The sequence below is a fragment of the Paroedura picta genome, chromosome 1, assembly GCF_049243985.1.
Source record: "Paroedura picta isolate Pp20150507F chromosome 1, Ppicta_v3.0, whole genome shotgun sequence".
NCBI classification, from domain to species: Eukaryota; Metazoa; Chordata; class Lepidosauria; order Squamata; family Gekkonidae; genus Paroedura; species Paroedura picta.
In genome coordinates, this window is record NC_135369.1 from 75,142,478 (window position 1) to 75,160,555 (window position 18,078).

An 18,078-nucleotide genomic window follows, 5' to 3' on the forward strand; every position below is an offset into this window, starting at 1 on the left:
GCAGGAACAGCTTCGCAGCGTCTGCGACGCTGCGAAGCCGCTCCTGCGTCCGGGGAAAGGCAGGCCCGGCCCCCCCCCACCGGAGGCTCTCTGGAGCCTTTCCCCAGCCGCAGGAACGGCTTCGCAGCGTCTGCGACGCTGCGAAGCCGCTCCTGCGTCCGGGGAAAGGCAGGCCCGGCCCCCCCCCTTCGGAGGCTCTCTGGAGCCTTTCCCCAGCCGCAGGAACGGCTTCGCAGCGTCTGCGACGCTGCGAAGCCGCTCCTGCGTCCGGGGAAAGGCAGGCCCGGCCCCCCCCCACCGGAGGCTCTCTGGAGCCTTTCCCCAGCCGCAGGAACAGCTTCGCAGCGTCTGCGACGCTGCGAAGCCGCTCCTGCGTCCGGGGAAAGGCAGGCCCGGCCCCCCCCCACCGGAGGCTCTCTGGAGCCTTTCCCCAGCCGCAGGAACGGCTTCGCAGCGTCTGCGACGCTGCGAAGCCGCTCCTGCGTCCGGGGAAAGGCAGGCCCGGCCCCCCCCCTTCGGAGGCTCTCTGGAGCCTTTCCCCAGCCGCAGGAACGGCTTCGCAGCGTCTGCGACGCTGCGAAGCCGCTCCTGCGTCCGGGGAAAGGCAGGCCCGGCCCCCCCCCACCGGAGGCTCTCTGGAGCCTTTCCCCAGCCGCAGGAACGGCTTCGCAGCGTCTGCGACGCTGCGAAGCCGCTCCTGCGTCCGGGGAAAGGCAGGCCCGGCCCCCCCCCCCACCGGAGGCTCTCTGGAGCCTTTCCCCGGCCTGACGCTGCTTCAGGCCATCGGCAAAGGAGCAACTGCGAGCCGCGCTGCGGTTTACAGATAACATTATGAAAAAAGGGGGTGCTAAATGTATCACGGGGCACAATATGGTTGCCATCATTTCAAAGGTGCTCTGCTCCTTAGCCAACTAAGAAAAATAACCGAAGAAGATTCCTACAAAGTCCTAAAATAAATATTCCCTTTGCGATCATTGAAGTGAGTACACTAATTCAGTCATTTTGAAGCATGCCAAATGGAAACACTACATGGTTTGAGTTTCCATGATTATGAAATCAGTTACATAATTCCATTATTTTTAGCTTTTAAAAGACTGAATTGTCATCAAACACACACCAGGAGATATAGGAAAATAGAAGGGGTGGGGGGAGAATGAAGAAACAATACAAGTTAAAGGCAACAAAACCTAGCCACCCACTTACTTCAAAAATAAAAATAAAGGAACTTTATGGACAAGTATTTGTATGAAACCTCGCTGGCCGTTTCCCCCCAAAACACTACACAAAAAACTTGTGTCATAACCCAATCAAAGATAACGTTGTTTTTTTTAAATTAACGGATTGCTCAGAGGACAACCTGAGGGGACGGTGGGAGAGTAGGAAGTAGAGTGAACATGTGTCACTGACAACAGAAAAGAGTGATGGGGGACAAAACGGGGAAATTAGAAATTCCTCACTAGAAAGCCCTGAGTTCAGATATGAAGGGAGAAAATACCTGCAGAAAAAATGAATTTGGAAAAGATGAGGTAATGGGGCACACTGCTCCAAGAAAACGCACACTCTTAGAGAATAGCTAAGAGCAGTGCTAAAATGCCAAATCATCATACCAGTGGTTGTGTGCATTAGCTTCCCCTCTCCCATATGCTTAATTCTCATTTGATGATCCTGTTTCATTAGCTGAATAGCCTTTGTATTTTTTGTCTAATATGAATTTTACAGGAAACTATACGTGTCGCAGGGTAAGGCAGCGGAAATGCTGTCTGAAGCTGTCTGCCCATGAGGCTGGGAGTTCGATCCCAGCAGCAGGCTCAAGGTTGACTCAGCCTTCCATCCTTCCAAGGTCGGTAAAATGAGTACCCAGCTTGCTGGGGGGTAAACGGTCATGACTGGGGAAGGCACTGGCAAACCACCCCGTATTGAGTCTGCCATGAAAACGCTGGAGGGCGTCACCCCAAGGGTCAGACATGACCCAGTGCTTGCACAGGGGATTCCTTTACCTTTACCTTTATACTGTGTCCAAATAAGTGCCCACTTTACTGTTTTAATTAGATGATAATTTTAAAAATGTGCTTAGTCAGTGAAGTTGTAATTTATGTATATTCTTCATTTCATTGATACTTCATTGTGATGTCCAGGGTTTAGGACCAGTCCAGATAAAGTGAGGATTAGAAGTTTTTTAACTATCCTTATTGCAAGGACAGGACTACTTCTTGAGTCCTCTTTCAGTGGTGGTACAGTCAGGAAGCCTTTTGGCTAGTATCTGACATCATTGTGATTCAAACCAAAAGTACGTTCCCTGGACCTTTGTGTTTTTCTGCTGTCTTCTTTTTGAATTAATTACAGTCTTTGCTGTGATCCATATCAAAAGTATGTCTCTTGCACCTGTGTTTTTTTTTTGCTTTCTCTTTAAACTAATTGCAGTCTTTGCCTGCTCCCATTTGTGAGTTCCCAAATAGACTATCACTTTCTCCTGCAACAAGGTCCCATTTGTTATCATAGTCCTTAGCCTGCTGCCCTGCCCATCTCTTAGTTCCTTCCCTGGCCCCAATCCTTACTCTACTTATTTCCCACTGTAAAAGATTTCTTTTCTGATTAGAAATGTAGCTTTGACAGTGCATTGAAGCCACTAAGCATAATTCTTCCTAGGACTGAACTGTGAATTGTTGAACTTCTGCTTTTGTATTTTTTACAAAAATTAAATACAAATATAGTAACAATTATAAATAAAAACATAATGTTCCTTATTTTTTATTCATTTTTTCATATGTACATTCATCATCTTATTCATTATGAGTTTTATTTATGGTCATGGACCATCTAGTAAAAGACATTAAAAGTACAGATTAAAATCAATCAGTTATCTTAATACAGCTGTCGCTGTATACACATAAAAGGCTAAGGCCTAAGTGAGCGGAGAGTGGGTGGGGCCAGTCTGGGTGAAGGCCCAATTGGAAGGTGCAAAGCGCCTTCCAATTGGGCCCTCACCAGGACAGACCAGAGTTCCAGTCTCTCTGGACACAAAGCCAAATTTCTGACAGGGCCCAGCCACCCAGCCCAGCCAGGGGCAATCTGGATTCATTGCTGCCAGTCTGCCACTGACCATCTCAGGGAAACGAGGCCAGTAGGGCTGCCAAGGGGAATGAGAACACAGGCTTGGACGCGCTGCGCCAGCTCTTTTCACCCCAAGGCTGCCCTAACTGTCATGTCCAACTGCAAATTGCCTCAGAACCCTGACAGAGCTGGCAGGAGGCTGCAGAGTGCTCCCCCTCCCCCCCTTCAGGCCTGCTGTGAAGGAGCCTCTGACAGGCCCTGACTGAGGGGAGGGAGGCCTTTCCAAGAGAAACGCAGGGGAGCCTGAGGGCCTTCCTTTTGAGGGGGGGGACTTTCCCCTTCTGCCAAACAGTTGGCTGACAGGAAGGCCACAGAAAAGCCCCTTCTCACTTAAAATACTGCTCTGGCTAGGGGTTAGACACAGCCAAGCCATGTGTATTTCTTCTTTGCAACTCTCTACAGATTTGAGGTCACTGCACAGCATTATTCTGCAGAAGAAACTGAATGCTGTTGTGAAGGTTCTTTTGACTCCTGTTTCATCTGTACAACAACCCTGTGCAGTAGGCCTCAAGTCTTTCAATTCAACAGCAACCTGTGTGGGAGGCCTTAAATGTTTCTTCTCTACCACAACCCTGTCCAAAGTAGCCCTTTCTGCCTGGGGAGCTGATTTTTATACTCTGCTAATGAGCTGTAATTCCAGGAGTTCTCCCGGCCCCACCTGGAGGTTGGCTACCCCTGGGTTGGAAATATTCCTGGAGGTTTGGAGGTGGGACTTCAAAATCATACAATACCTCAGAGTCCAGCCTTCAAAGAAGCCATTTTTGCCTGCAGTTGGGAGGGAGTGGTGCAGGTGTGTCCTTCCTGGGTTATGGGTTATGGCCAGCCCTTACCAGCAACTGTATTCTGGGGTGCAGACAGACAGACCAACATCAGTCCTGTGAGTCTGGAAAGTGCAGTCTACATCAGTTACCCTGGTCTTTATAAATTCTTTCACCTTGTAATATCCCAGATTCAGAACAAGTTGGTAAGAGAGACCATAGGATACTAGCTTTTCTAGCAGTACATTTAACCAAGGTGCAACAAATGAATCTGCCTACAGAAGGCTTGTTAGACCCATCTGTTAATTTTAACCAGAATGTAAAGGTTGCCACCCAGAGCTTGGTCTGGACATTAACCATTCCAGTCTCTACTCTAATTGTTATGTTAGAAACTAGATTGAAAGCCTATTGTATCTGTGAATACAATGGGCGCTAGCATCCCCTCTTCTCCCCCTGGCCCTCAGGCAGCCCTCTTGGCAGCCCCCCCAACCCAAAAAGGACTGCCGCAGCATCTCACGACCCAAGGAGCATGGCCACCGCGTCTCCCCTGCAGCGGTCCTGCTCCTTGGGACGCAGCAGTCTTGCTCCTTTGGTCCCGGCAAAGCTCCTCCCCTTTGGCCTCCCCCCCCCCCGACTCCCTGGCTTCGGCGCAGCCTAAGGAGATACAGGGGGCCTGCTGCTTTGGCCGCGGTGAAGCTTCCCCACCGCCCCCTTGACCCCGGACTGACAGAGAAGGAGCCTTCGAGTTTTTTTCCCTGACTCATCCCTCCTCTTTCTCCTCCCACCTACCCCCTAGTGTTTTATTTTTACCACTCCCAGAGCGGTTTACAGATGTTGTTTGGCAATTGGAATATTGTTCTCAAAAATTTAGATTGAACCTTCTAAGGTTACCAGAGATACTTATTGGAGCCCCATAGATCAGTTGCACAAGATCTTAGGCCTTAAAGATGCTTATGGCAGCTGGAATGCATCTTCCCCTTTCTACCAGAAAAATTTCTGAATTGCGCTTGAACTTTTTTGTGCATTTGTGAGATGTAATTTATATCTTCAGTTCTGGCATGTGTGGCCTGAAATATAACTCCCAGGTATTTATAGTGTTGTACCTGTTTTTAGCAGTGTTTCATTTACTCTCCTTACATGAGATTACGGCCTCTTAGCACATACCATAACCTTAGTTTTATTATGATTTGCTTCAAGGTAGTTTGCGTGACAGTAGGAGTTTAAGGCTCTCAAGAGCTTTTCTCCTTCCTGTGGGAGTCCTAGAGAATAAGGCTAGATCATCAGTGTAGAATAGCAGCAAGATGTGTTTTGCACTAATTTTAGAGGATGGAAGTTTGGATTTTAAGATAGCTGCCAATATCATTGATAAAGAAGTTAAATAGGAGGGGGCTAATATACAGCCCTGCTTAACTAATCTTTTTTTCTACAGTACATATAGCTCTGAAAATTATTTCTTAAAAACAGCGTATGTATCTCTATTAATCCAAATTTACCCCTCTACATACAAAGCAGATGCCCATAAACTATCATAGGGGGAAGAATATGGTATCATGAACATCAGATCAGAGCAAGCGTGACTAATTCACTAGGAAAATATAAGCAGCTTTTCATTTACCTAGCAAGGCCTTTATATAAAGATGTATCACCCTTAATTTAGTTAAGCCAGCACCTTTCTTTCCATGTCACGCACAGACCTGGAGATATTGCTGAGACCTCAGATTAGCTTGTTTGCTTTTCATTGTTTTCTTTTCTAGCTGCAATCCGTTTAGCCATGGTATGCTGAGTTTATCTGATTAGTGCCTAATGAGTCAAGGGAGTTAGGAAAGAAAATGTTGCCTGCATTTCTGCAATTTATGGGAAATTAAGTTTTAGTACTCCATTCTCTTCCAAATTCTTGACATTCCTTGTCCTTTGCTGCTGCTTATGGTTGCCAACTGAACTGATTTTTTTTCAAGGGTGAGAGTCAAGGCGAACCTGAAATACCTTGCTTTGTGTCCTGAACTGGCAGTCTTACCTATTAAGTATGGAATATCCTGATAGTATATTGTAAAAAGGACGTAGATAAAATTGAAAGGGTACAGAGGAGAGCGACGAGGATGATCTGGGGCCAAGGGACCAAGCCCTATGAAGATAGGTTGAGGGACTTGGGAATGTTCAGCCTGGAGAAAAGGAGGTTGAGAGGGGACATGATAGCCCTCTTTAAGTATTTGAAAGGTTGTCACTTGGAGGAGGGCAGGATGCTGTTTCTGTTGGCTGCAGAGGAGAGGACACGCAGTAATGGGTTTAAACTTCAAGTACAACGATATAGGCTAGATATCAGGAAAAAGTTTTTCACAGTCAGAGTAGTTCAGCAGTGGAATAGGCTGCCTAAGGAGGTGGTGAGCTCCCCCTCACTGGCAGTCTTCAAGCAAAGGTTTGATACACACTTTTCTTGGATGCCTTAGGATGCTTAGGGCTAATCCTGCGTTGAGCAGGGGGTTGGACTAGATGGCCTGTATGGCCCCTTCCAACTCTATGATTCTATGATTCTAAAAAAAATCTAATTGGATAGTTGCTTTAGTCATAAAGAAGGAGCTCTTCTTCTGACCACTTGCAGTGTTTGGAAGGGGCTGGTTGGAGAGGTGTAGATAACATAAAATGAATTGCATAGATGAATTGGAATCAAAATTTGTTCAAATCAGCCTTGTTTTTAAAAAGTATGTGTGATGGACAGCACTTTAAAAGCCAGGCCCCATGTGCTGAAGTAACAGTAACTGAAGGGTTAATTCCTCAGTGAGAGCTTGAGTGACGGTCTGCTCCAAGCACTCTGATTGGCCAGCAACAGCTGTGAGGGAATTGAAGGTTTTCTGATTCAAAGTCTTAACAGAACCTGCATCTAGAGAAGACCTAGATGTGCTTTAGCTGAACAATTCCTCTGAGGAGAATTGTAGTCAGGTCTACACAGGTGGGAGTACTGGGACTGATATTTGGCAGAGTGTTTTTTGGTGGTAGTGAGACTTCCAATTCAGACCAAATGAAAGGGGGGAGAACCCTTCTAGCCAGGGAAGAAAAATCCCTGCCCCAGTTAAGACAGCATGGTGTAGTGGTTAAAATGCAATGAACTCTAATCTGGAGAGCCAGGTTGGATTTCCCACTCTCTAGATACTGCCAGCTGGGTGATCTTGGTCTAGTGACAGTCCTGTCAGAACTGTTCTAACAGAAAAGTTCTGTCTAAGCTCTCTCAGTCCCATCTATCTCACAAGGTGTCTGTTGTGGGGAGAGAAAGGGAAAGCAATTGTAATCTCTTTTGAGATACAACTCTTCTTAAAAAGGAAACATTGGTTGAGGATTTCCTTGGACAAGTGTAAAGCCAACTTGATTCAGACATCTCAGGAGTTAATGGAAAACTGGTTTTTCTAGGAAGGGAAAGTGGGGTACTAGCAGAGGGTACGTGCCTTCTAGAAAACACAGAAACAACAGCCTCCCAGTGAGAACTCAGAAACTAAGGAAAGCATCTAAACCTCTCTAAGGCACTGCAATTCAGAATCTACATACTGAAAAACAACCTTGTTATATCAGATCTTTATTGCCTCATTCCAGCTGCCCCTCCCCTATATGATAAATAAAATCTCTTGTTTTATTAGGACTTTAATTGTCTCGATGCCGTTCTGAAAAGGTGTTCAAAAAGAGGACTTTTACATCTTCCCAAATGGTTCCAGGGCTGAGTTAAAGCCAAATCTGCTTCTAGTGACAGGGTGGGACATTCAGCCTTATTTATTTTACAATAAAGAAAACATATTACAAGGACAGCTCAGTCAGTGAGGGAACACAATTATTTTGGGAGGGAAAATTTTAACCTCGGTCTGGGGAAGTGTGAAAGGGGGTTCATCATAACATGTTATGTTGCTGAGTAAAGACTGGGGAAGTACATTGATCTCTCAGACTGGGCATAAGAATGTATTGGGGAACATATTAAAATGACAGAAATATATACCACTATCTGTTACCTTATATGTTAAAGAAATCTTAGTCAATTTAACATATGAGTTTTAGTCAGTTAATTAACATGTTAAACTAGCATGTGCATAGAGTTCTGAACTAAAAAGTGTTCTTTCTTAGGATTTAGATCATGCGTGCCCCGGTTTTTAACAGATAGCATATTAGTAGGCATATTATAAGGAGAGCACTACAGTAAAGAAAATATAGAAATGCAAGGGGTTTGTGAAATAATTATATTTGTTCCCTATATAAAGATCTCCAGAAACTTGTATGTGGTACCTCTTTCTCCTCTATGGAAGTGAGTGTTTGGTGAGGTTTGAAATCGATTTTTGCATGCTGTACTAATAGTTTCATAGATCTTTTTCTGCTGAATCTTGGCCAGGCTGGCATCATTTGTGATTAAAATTGTGATTTTTAGTTGCTCCCCATCCTATTTCCTTTTCAGGTTTGCTGTGATGTGTGGCTACCTGTCTCAGTTTGAAAGTATACAGAACAAAATCAAGAATGGCTATCTCTTTAAGGTATGTTTTGGTACCTTATTTAAGCTGTTCTTGAATTGCTTCCTCTGGGCGGTTTTGACGTCAGTGTTTGGAGTACAACTAACTCTGCCTGGGAGACATGGTTGAATGCCAGCGGTAGGTTTGTTTGGATCTGCAAATTTGAACAAAAAGATTTAAGCATAGCATCCTGAGCAAACTGAAGGGTTTGTACTGCTGTTTCTGATTGAAAATGTCAAAACTGTGGTATAAGGATGTTCTGATGTATATGTGCGTGCACATTATATAGTTCTTTGTTTACTTGCATCTGTTGGCTCAGTGCTTACAGCGAGTAAACAGAATTTACAGTGCTGCTGTTCAAAGAGAGATCATCAGAAAATACTCTTTATATTTAGCATTCTTGTCTCAGAAAGGTGTTCTGATTCTATATACTTGAATGTTTTTTTGAACTGCTGAAAGGCAGCATATGGCTAGCAGTCTTTTTAGAAGGAGGACAAACAAAACAACCTAGAAGCACTGCAAGACATGAGAAAGGATTAAAAACTATTTAAAAGAATTAAAATGAAAGAGAATTCCTGAGGAACTGAACCTACGAAATACTAGAATAATATTATTAGTCTTTAAGGTGCTGCAGGTCTTCTGTATCAGTTTTAAAACTATTTGCCCACATTAGACTACATGGACATGTTTAAACTTGTTAGTGACTTGGTTAAGGAATTTCATTAGAATAATTTCAGTAGATCTGTGCCAGCTGGGCTGGGAGACAGAATCCAGGAGAGAGCTGCTGGGAAGGTGAGTGTGGTTTTGCCTTTCCTGAACTGCTGAATTACTGGGGAGCATTAATTGAGGTTGCTTTGTGAGAGGACAGAGGCTGAGAGTGAGTGGATGCTTGTAACCTTCTGGAGAGGGCTTTTTTTGTCTTGATCTGTTAGTGTCTTTGTCAGGTCTGTTGTTCATTGAACAAGGTCAGTATGCCTGAGGCTGATTGCAGGCCCCATCTTCTGCTGTTGCTGCTGGGAGACATGGACTATGAACCTTGGGACTGGACTCTCTCTCTCTGCACAGAGGGAAAAAAAAATCAAAACCTTGATAAGGACCTGACCAAGTCTAAGAGGCACAGAATATTGAGAGTGGCAGAGAATCAGTACAAGAAGGAAAGAAACAGGGAGACTACTAGTCTGTTCAAGTTCCTGACTATGTACTAGAAGTGAGATCCATGTGTGAATAGAAGGAGAAACATCTAGATAATCTTTTCTCTTCCCTGCATCCTACCCCACAGATATGATTCCTCACAGGCCCTCAACAAATAATATGTATTGAAATGCTAATAAGAACAAAATTTGCTTCTGATAGGTTTTTTAATTTCCATGAAATTAGGATGGGGCCTTTCAAGACTTATTGGTGAGACCTTTAAATGGAATGTCCTCTGTTGAAAGTAGTTTGTGACATTTTTAAAATATAAATGTGTTTCTGCCAGTTATAATATTTACCAACTTGGCAGACTTAACAAGGGACGTCCTCACTGCATTCTTCATGTGTTTGTCTAAACAATTAAAATCAAAGAGCTAGACCTTTTCATGGTAATCGTCTTTCTTACAGGAACATCTAGACAAAGCAATTGAACTTAAGCCTCAAGATCCATTTTTATATTATCTCACTGGAAGGTGGTGTTACGAAGTAAGTGCTTGTAAGCTTTCAGTCATTTATTCAGCGTCAGTCCTGTTAGCTCTCTTTTAAAATAGTGCGTCTTCAGCATTTTTACACTCTCTTCTTGGAATAAGGGAACACACACACACTTAAGGTCTGTCTTGGCCAGTATTCTGTTTGGCAGTAATTTTCCAGGGCCTCAGGCAAAGAGTTCTCCCAGCTCAAGCTACTGGAATTCATCAGAATAACATGCTGAGGATTGTACCTGGGCCATTCTGCAGGCGAGGCATTTGTTTCAACACTAAGCTGAGGGTCCTTCAAAGTGAAATTGTGGCAAATTCTGCATTGTTCATGCTATAGCAGGGGTTGGTGCTTAATCGGGGCCCACTTGTGCCGTCTGCAGGAGTATCCTAGCCCATAAAGACATCAGCCATCACTGCTCTGTTAATTTCTCAGTTGACATTTATGAAGACAGAAGCTGAAAGGATAAGTCTGGAGCTTAGTTGTAGTGACTTGGGAGGGTACTGCACTTCTGTTGTAAACTTGTTGCTGGTTTGTCTTTTGGTATGTGTGCTTCCACTGTTAGGAAAATGCCAGTAAAGCCTTAGAAAAATACATTCTGATTGCATTCATTTATTACAACAAGATGTGGTCAGACACAAGCACAGCTTGCTGCTGCTCTGATGTGTGCCCCTTGCTCCTTCCACTTCCTCTCTCCCTTTTGCACAGGGAACCTGATGCAAAACTTCCCAATGTAGCCAAGCTTCAGTTCATTATGACACAAGGCAGGATTCTAAAGGTAAAGGTAAAGGTATCCCCTGTGCAAGCACCGAGTCATGTCTGACCCTTGGGGTGATGCCCTCTAGCGTTTTCATGGCAGATTCAATACGGGGTGGTTTGCCAGTGCCTTCCCCAGTCATTACCATTTACCCCCCAGCAGCAAGCTGGGTACTCATTTTACCAACCTCGGAAGGATGGAAGGCTGAGTCAACCTTGAGCCGGCTGCTGGGATTGAACTCCCAACCTCATGGGCAGACAGCTTCAGACAGCATGTCGCTGCCTTACCACTCTGCGCCACAAGAGGCTCTTTCAGGATTCTAAACTGGAATTTAAATAGTTTTAAAATTCCATGTCTGCAGAGCAAACAGTATTTGAACATCTCGTCAGTTGCAACATGATTAAGCCAGGAAATTTTCTCTCAAGCTCTATGGGGGAAGGGAGGGAGGTAAGAACAATGAGGGATGCTGGCAAACACTACAACTTCTTGTGATATCTGAACGGCAGCCTGGGGATTATGTATCAGTTTTCTCCACTAACTTCTCAAACTTGGTTAATCTAGATGTACATACTAAATAGTGAAGACAGCTCCAAATATAGCTCCACATATTGCTATTTAAATTAGAAGCTAAGTCTCATCTGTTTTTGGGGGGTTTTAAAAACAGCAGGAGCCATTTTAATACTCTAGCTTGACTTCCAGGATAGTTGTTATGATGGACTGACTAGGTTCAGCCTCTCCTTAACAGCAACCAGTGAGAGTTCAGAGGAGAAAACTTTAAACACAGAGGCTGAAAAATAACCATTAAGGTTTTGTAGCAGAGAAGCTGATAGCTTAAGGAATGAAATGAAAAGGGTGTTTCTGACTGTATAGAAGAGCTGCTTGGAACAAGCTGAAAATAGTAAATCTGTAACTAAAGGATCCCAGGTGTAGCTATAGGACCTCAGTTCAAAAATTCAGTGGAAGCGAAACTTTGTTTCTTAGACTTTATTTTCCTCAGTGGTTTATTCTTATAAAAGTTTCTTGTTCTGATTAACTCTGTGGGCTGCATGTCTAAGGGAAAAAAGCGCATTCATACACATGAGTTGATATCTTGGTCTACAAACATATATTCTAGGATAGGAATAAATAGTGACAGCAAGTGATTGGAACAGTGCTTGAGCCCCAACTCCAATAGTGCCGTGTGGGTGAGGGCTGATCATTAAAGGCGGCTAGACTAGGCTGTCTGTATGTCTCTGGGAGTGAAAGAGAGGACCTGAGGTGTGAGATGGTCATAACTCTATATAGATTATAAAAGAGACAAGAGAGGTTGCAAGTGTGACATCCTGAACCACTTGAGAGCCAGTTTGGTGTTGTGGTTAGGAGTGTGGACTTCTAATCTGGCATGCCGGGTTCGATTCTGCGCTCCCCCACATGCAACCAGCTGGGTGACCTTGGGCTTACCACGACACTGATAAAACTGTTCTGACTGAGCAGCGATATCAGGGCTCTCTCAGCCTCACCCACCCCACAGGGTGTCTGTTGTGGGGAGAGGAATGGGAAGGCGACTGTAAGCCGCTTTGAGCCTCCTTCGGGTAGGGAAAAGCGGCATATAAGAACCAACTCTTCTTCTTCTTCTTATAAACCATAAGCTGTAGTGGACAAGGGGCATCACAGCTCTAAACTATAGAATTTGATATGTCTAACTTTTTCTTGAATTTGTTGCTTATCTTTCAGGAAAATAAATAATTTAGACATAAAAGATGTCACTTGAAGTAAAATCTACTAAATATACCTTTGTTTGTACCTGAACGTCATTAGTAATCAAGGAAGAAAATGTCAGACTTGCCTTTTGTTCTAAAAAAAAGCCATATTTATTAATACTGTCTGTGTTTCAAGTTATGTTTAACTAAGATACCACAAAGTATTGCAAATGTAACAGTATCAGATTCCTGTAGGTCAAATAAACAACTTATTTGTTACAAAGATCAAACATATTCTAGGTCTTATCAGTAATCTACACAACATATTTCAAGAGGCCAAGTTCTCTCTAAAGCAAAATACTGGATAAAATCAAGGATATGTTAAATTTCAGAGAAGCAGAATGCTATATTCTATTAGGTTAATTGCACAATGGAAAATTGCAGGGTTCATTTGTTCAACTGCTATGGTGCAAAGATGGTTTTGATATAAGCCATCTCCCCAAGTATAAATGTCTGCCGAATTGTTGAAAGTCTTTGGGCAGATCTTTAACCATCATCATAGGATGGTGACTGCACTTAACTGATCCAAATGGAAAGAAAAACAGAATTTGAATGTAACTATAGTTCCTAACATGCCTTATGTTCCTAACATAAGGAGTGGAAATGGGTAGGTGAATGTAATTTCATGACATTCAAGAAAATACGTTAGTTAATAACATCCCATTAAGCCTCCATTAAAGTGGCTTTCTCCAGGCAGTTGGCAACACTAGCTGTAACCCATGCTGTTCCTGAGTGTCCCCAACCTACAGGGGACAAGGTGTTTTTTGTTGATGTTGTTGTTTTATAGGAAGCTGTAAAAGAGAGAAAATATCTAATCCTCCAGTAGAACTCTGTTTGGACCCATTGTCTCCATCATAAGAGTAGGAGAATGATTAATCTGGATTTACACATCTGGTTAAGAGCAGTGGCCTCTAATTTAGAGAACCCGGTTTAATTCTCCACTCTTCCACATGCAATCAGCTGGGCGACCCTGAGCTAGTCGCAGTCCTGTTAGAACTGTTCCTGCATAGCACTCCTGTCAGAGGTCTCTCAGCCACACCTACCTCACAAGGTGTCTGTTGGGGGAAAGGCTCCTTTGGGTAGTGAAAAGCAGGGTATGAAAGCCAACTCTTCTTTTAATTGTTTTCATAGGCCTGCCCTTAAAGCTCACCGAATGACCTCTGGCCCCTCATGCACACTCTCAGCCAAACCAGCCCCACAGGATTCTTATGGGATAAAAAGGGATAATGCCGTGAAGGCTGCCCTGTGACCTTCCTGGAGGAGGAGAGACAGCTAGTAAATGTGACAAATATATAAAATAGTCTGAGCTGCATGATTAAAATGATTAAAATTGGCTCCAATGATTAAAATCATATGAAAGACTCCCCAGCTTTCTGTAAAAAGAAAGTTGCTATTCTCAGTTTGAATAGTGGAAGGCATTTCTGCTTCTGCAAAGGAAGGAACTGCCATTTCTGCTGTTTGCCTCATCTCACCCCACCCCACTGGACCTTCTGTGGCACATCCCAAGGCTCTCTAACCTTTTAAGGGATGCAGCAGCATTGGGGCAGTCAGACCAGTCCTCTTCTGCAAATGGAATTCTCCTCCTAGTCTGCTGGACCTATCCCATAGCCACTGCCATACATACAGCTAGCAAGATAAACATGCTTTGTGCTGCTTTAAGTCAGTGGATTTTTTTTAAGCAAGTAGTATGAAGGCCAAGTAAAACAGTTCCTGTTTTGGGAAGCAGTCCAAACCAAATCCTAAGCCACCTAAAAGACTCAGCGGAACCTTACTACATCAGTTCTTATTAAATCTGGTAACAAAACATGTATCATGCCAAACAGATCTCATATTTGACAAAGTATAAGCCACATATTTTAAGAAGCTAATTATAAACTCTGCAGTGGAAAAACTGGAAGCCACTACTCCATTACATCACAGTCAAACCCTGTGTGGTATCAGTGTGTGAGCACAGACATATATAGATACATAAAACATTGGGTGGTCTACCAGGATATTATGTAAGCTGTTTTCCCTTCTTTTACTCATCCATCAGTCTCTATGTTCTCCTTCTCTGTCAGCTGAGATCAATACTAATGTAGAAATACTCCTGCACTTTCAGGTAAGCAAGATGCCCGGCCACAACGTGTTTGAAGTGCCAGAAAGGATTTCTTAACTTTCCTTATAAATATTGCTGGAGCATTCCATTCACATCCTAATTCCTTACTTGCTATCAAATCCCAGATACTTCTGTGGGGCCCAAGCTAGCTCAAAGAGTCAGGTTGTCAGATTTTTAAAAAAATGTAGAACAAGAGTATGGTACAGGGAGAGTAATTCCTTTCATATACACACTTGAAAGACAGCCTGGTTTTATGGAGGCGCAGGTCAAAAGGGTAGCCCAACTAGTGTCCTACCTGGCCCCAGAATACCTAGCCACAGTGATCTGTGCAATGGTCACCCCTAGATTAGACTCCTGTAACTCACTCTACTCTGGCTTGGAGACATTCACCCCAAACTCACCATAAGATCACTTCTGTTGATAACCACATAAATCACAAATCCACCCCTTCCTGACTACGCCTTGGAGCAAAAACATGGTTCCAAAGCATAGATCCCTATGGATTCATGGAGTTTTATTTTTAGTAACATCTAGATCATTACCCAATTACATATCATGGCTAGGGGTATGGGCATTTTTAGCACCACTGAAATCTCCAATCTCTGTCGCTCTGTCATGGTGATAAGATTTGGTATCCTCATGGTATCCTCATGTTGTCATAGTAGGGTGTCCTCATGGATCCTAAGAACTTTTGTGTCATGTCATACAAAACACAACTCTACATATTGTTTTCTACTCCCTCTATTACTTCATCCAAATCATTTATTAATATGTAGAACAATACAGGGCCAAGGACAGATCCCTGAGGAACTTTACACCTACTTTGAAGCATGGAGCCAGACTAATCTGGTTGAGCTGAATATGAGTTTTTTTTGGGGGGGGGGTTATTACTAACTGTTGTTTTGTGATTTTATTGTGATTTTATTATCCTGTTGTGAACCACTGTGAGCCAGCTAGCCTGAGAGCAGTGGTCAGTAAGTCTAATAAATAAATAAATAAACTTTGGTCTTTTTTCCATTTGTTTTTTGTATAAGTTCAAGAGTTATTCATTATCAGCATAGAATGATGCAAGTGTGAAATATTTTTATAATTAAGGATCAGTGATTTCATCAAATGCTATTTCCCTCAAAAATTGCAGCAGCCTTTAGAAAGAAAGGCCTGTGTGCAAACCACTTTCCATCTCATGATAGTTTTCATCAGGTGAATGCTTTTGTGAACAGTCCCAATTATCAAACCAGTATTTTCTTAGATGTATAGCCTGTTCCATGCTGAAGGCTCAGATAGACAAACCCTGTCCCTCAAGCAGACTAGAATAAAATGTTATCTGGCTCACTGAAATTATGACTTAACTCTGAGTACCAAAGGCCAAATGAAGCAGATAAATCCAACAGAGCTTGCAAAAGGCACTTAGGTTTGAACTTTGTAGTGGGGAGTAAGTTAAAGGGAGGCCATTGAGAACACCTGAAGGCCACCTTCAGAGAACACATAAAAAGGCCACTCTGAAGTGACTGCTGAAGCCACATAAGGTGTAATTCAGGAGGCTGCTGCTTGAGGTGGGAAAAATCAGTGGAAATTCTGGAAACATTCCCCCACCCTTTTGCTTTAGTGGAAAGTGGCTTCTGTTCATGTAAGAGATGGTTTGGATCCCAACCCTGTGTGGTGTGTATTATGCAGACTGCTCTCATCCTGTCTCCTCAGAAGAAAATCTTGCCAAGTTCTCAGGGCTGCCCCCTTGAAAACTACAGTAATGTTAATTGTTTTACTTTTCTCCTTCAATAAGAAAGAGGTTTTTTAAAAAAAACCCAAAGCAGGTGATTATTTTAAGACAAATGTATTTGGTATGGGTCTACACCCCCTAAAGAAGTGTGTGTTTTCAAAAGCATTTTATTGAAAGATACTTTATTCTGACTGCTTTCAAAACTTACTTCATAACAGAAAAGTGTAAATAAATATTTTCTTTCATTTTTGGGGTTTCTAAAGGTAGCTCAATTATCTTGGATTGAGAAGAAAGTTGCTACTGCTCTTTTTGGGACTCCGCCAACTTCAACAATACCTGAAGCTTTGCAGAATTTTCTTAAGGTAGAAGCTATTTTTCTTGACAGTTTTCTTTCACGGCCCACCTACCAAGTGGCTGGTGTTCAAGAGATTTGCTCAACAACTTGTTCTCAGCAGCTATAAAGTCAAAGCTCCTCTAAAAGCAAAAGATTTTCCTTAATGATTTCTTTTGCAGAGTGACTACGCTTGTCCGCATAAGCTCTGTTTCCATTGCCTGCTGTGTCAGAATTTGTCTGAATTAGAACTTACTGTGTGAGGTCTTGGGTTTCATGGAGTGAGCTGCTTCTTTGAAAACTGTACTGTATGAAAAATGCACCTGTTACAGTCCTTGTCAAGTAGTAATTCTGACTGAAAACTCTACCCTGTAATTTGAAAATGATTATGCCAGAGAGAAGAGCACATTTAGATGTTAGACTGAATGCTGAATCAGGTTGCTACTGGCTAGGTTTTTAAAAAAACTGTCAATTTGACACCTTGTCTCCAGTTTTTAAAAGGCTGAGACTTTTTGCATTAGTTGGCTTATCTGTTCTATGCATTTAATGTATATGCTACACACAGTGAAGGGCCTTTTCCCCTGACCAGGTCCTTTCCGTTTTCATAGTGTTATCTGTTTGTCTTCATACTTTTTCCATGTAAGTTGCTAGTATGCTGCCTGGTTATCTCTGAAAGTTGGCTTTTTAGGCTCTATTTAAATAGGAGCCTGGTAAGGCAAAGAACTTAAATGGACTCAGGGTCTCATTTAAACTGGGCTATCACTCATGCTATAAAGGTATTCATGTTTAGCTTGTGTGCCGGAGATCCATAGCCCATTCTGATGTGGTGTTGGCATGTAAATAAATCGTATCCAAGGTTCCTCTATATATTTGTGGAAAGGCTCCGTGGGAGGAGCGTATCCTGGGCGTCTGAGTAAATACCGGCCAATCAGGGTGTGGCCAGTGCAGCTAGCCACACCCTGATTGGGCCAGCCCCTATGCCTGCTTCCCTAACAGTATGCTATCATGGGGAGAGGAAGAGAAGGCAATTTTAAACTGCTGAGAGAAATATGAGGCCTACAGGGTGCCTGTGGGCTATTCCCATGTCTAACAAAGCTCCTAGCCCCACTTCCCTGACAGGGTGACTGTTATGGGGAGAGGAAGGGAAGGCAATTTTAAACTGCTTAGAGAAAACTGAGGCCTGCTGGGTGACTGTGTGCTCTATGGGCCCAGGGCTCTCAGGGCTCTCAGCCCCACTTCCCTCACAGGGTGTCTGTTATGGGGAGAGGAAGGGAAGGTAGTTTTAAACTGCTTAGAGGCCTGCTGGGTGACTGTGGGCCATTTTCAGTTCTCTCAGAGCTCTTAGCCCCACTTTCCTGACAGGGTGTCTGTTATGGGGAGAGGAAGGGAAGGTGATTTTAAATTGCTTTAATTCCTAGTAGTCC

At 43.3% G+C, this 18,078-nt stretch overlaps 1 protein-coding gene across 5 annotated transcripts in view; it reads left to right on the forward strand.

Moving 5' to 3' along the window:
- The window catches only part of RMDN2 (regulator of microtubule dynamics 2), a 42,540-nt gene that overhangs the window by 15,109 nt on the left and 9,353 nt on the right, over positions 1–18,078 (forward strand). For all 5 annotated transcript variants that reach the window (XR_013232140.1, XM_077343739.1, XM_077343761.1 and 2 more), the window contains exons 6-8: positions 8,293–8,368; positions 9,944–10,021; positions 16,587–16,685. Coding sequence is in view for 4 of the 5 variants with exons in the window: in XM_077343739.1 (XP_077199854.1) it covers positions 8,293–8,368; positions 9,944–10,021; positions 16,587–16,685 (253 nt within the window). In the remaining variant the exon portion in view is untranslated. The remainder of the gene's footprint in view (positions 1–8,292; positions 8,369–9,943; positions 10,022–16,586; positions 16,686–18,078) is intronic.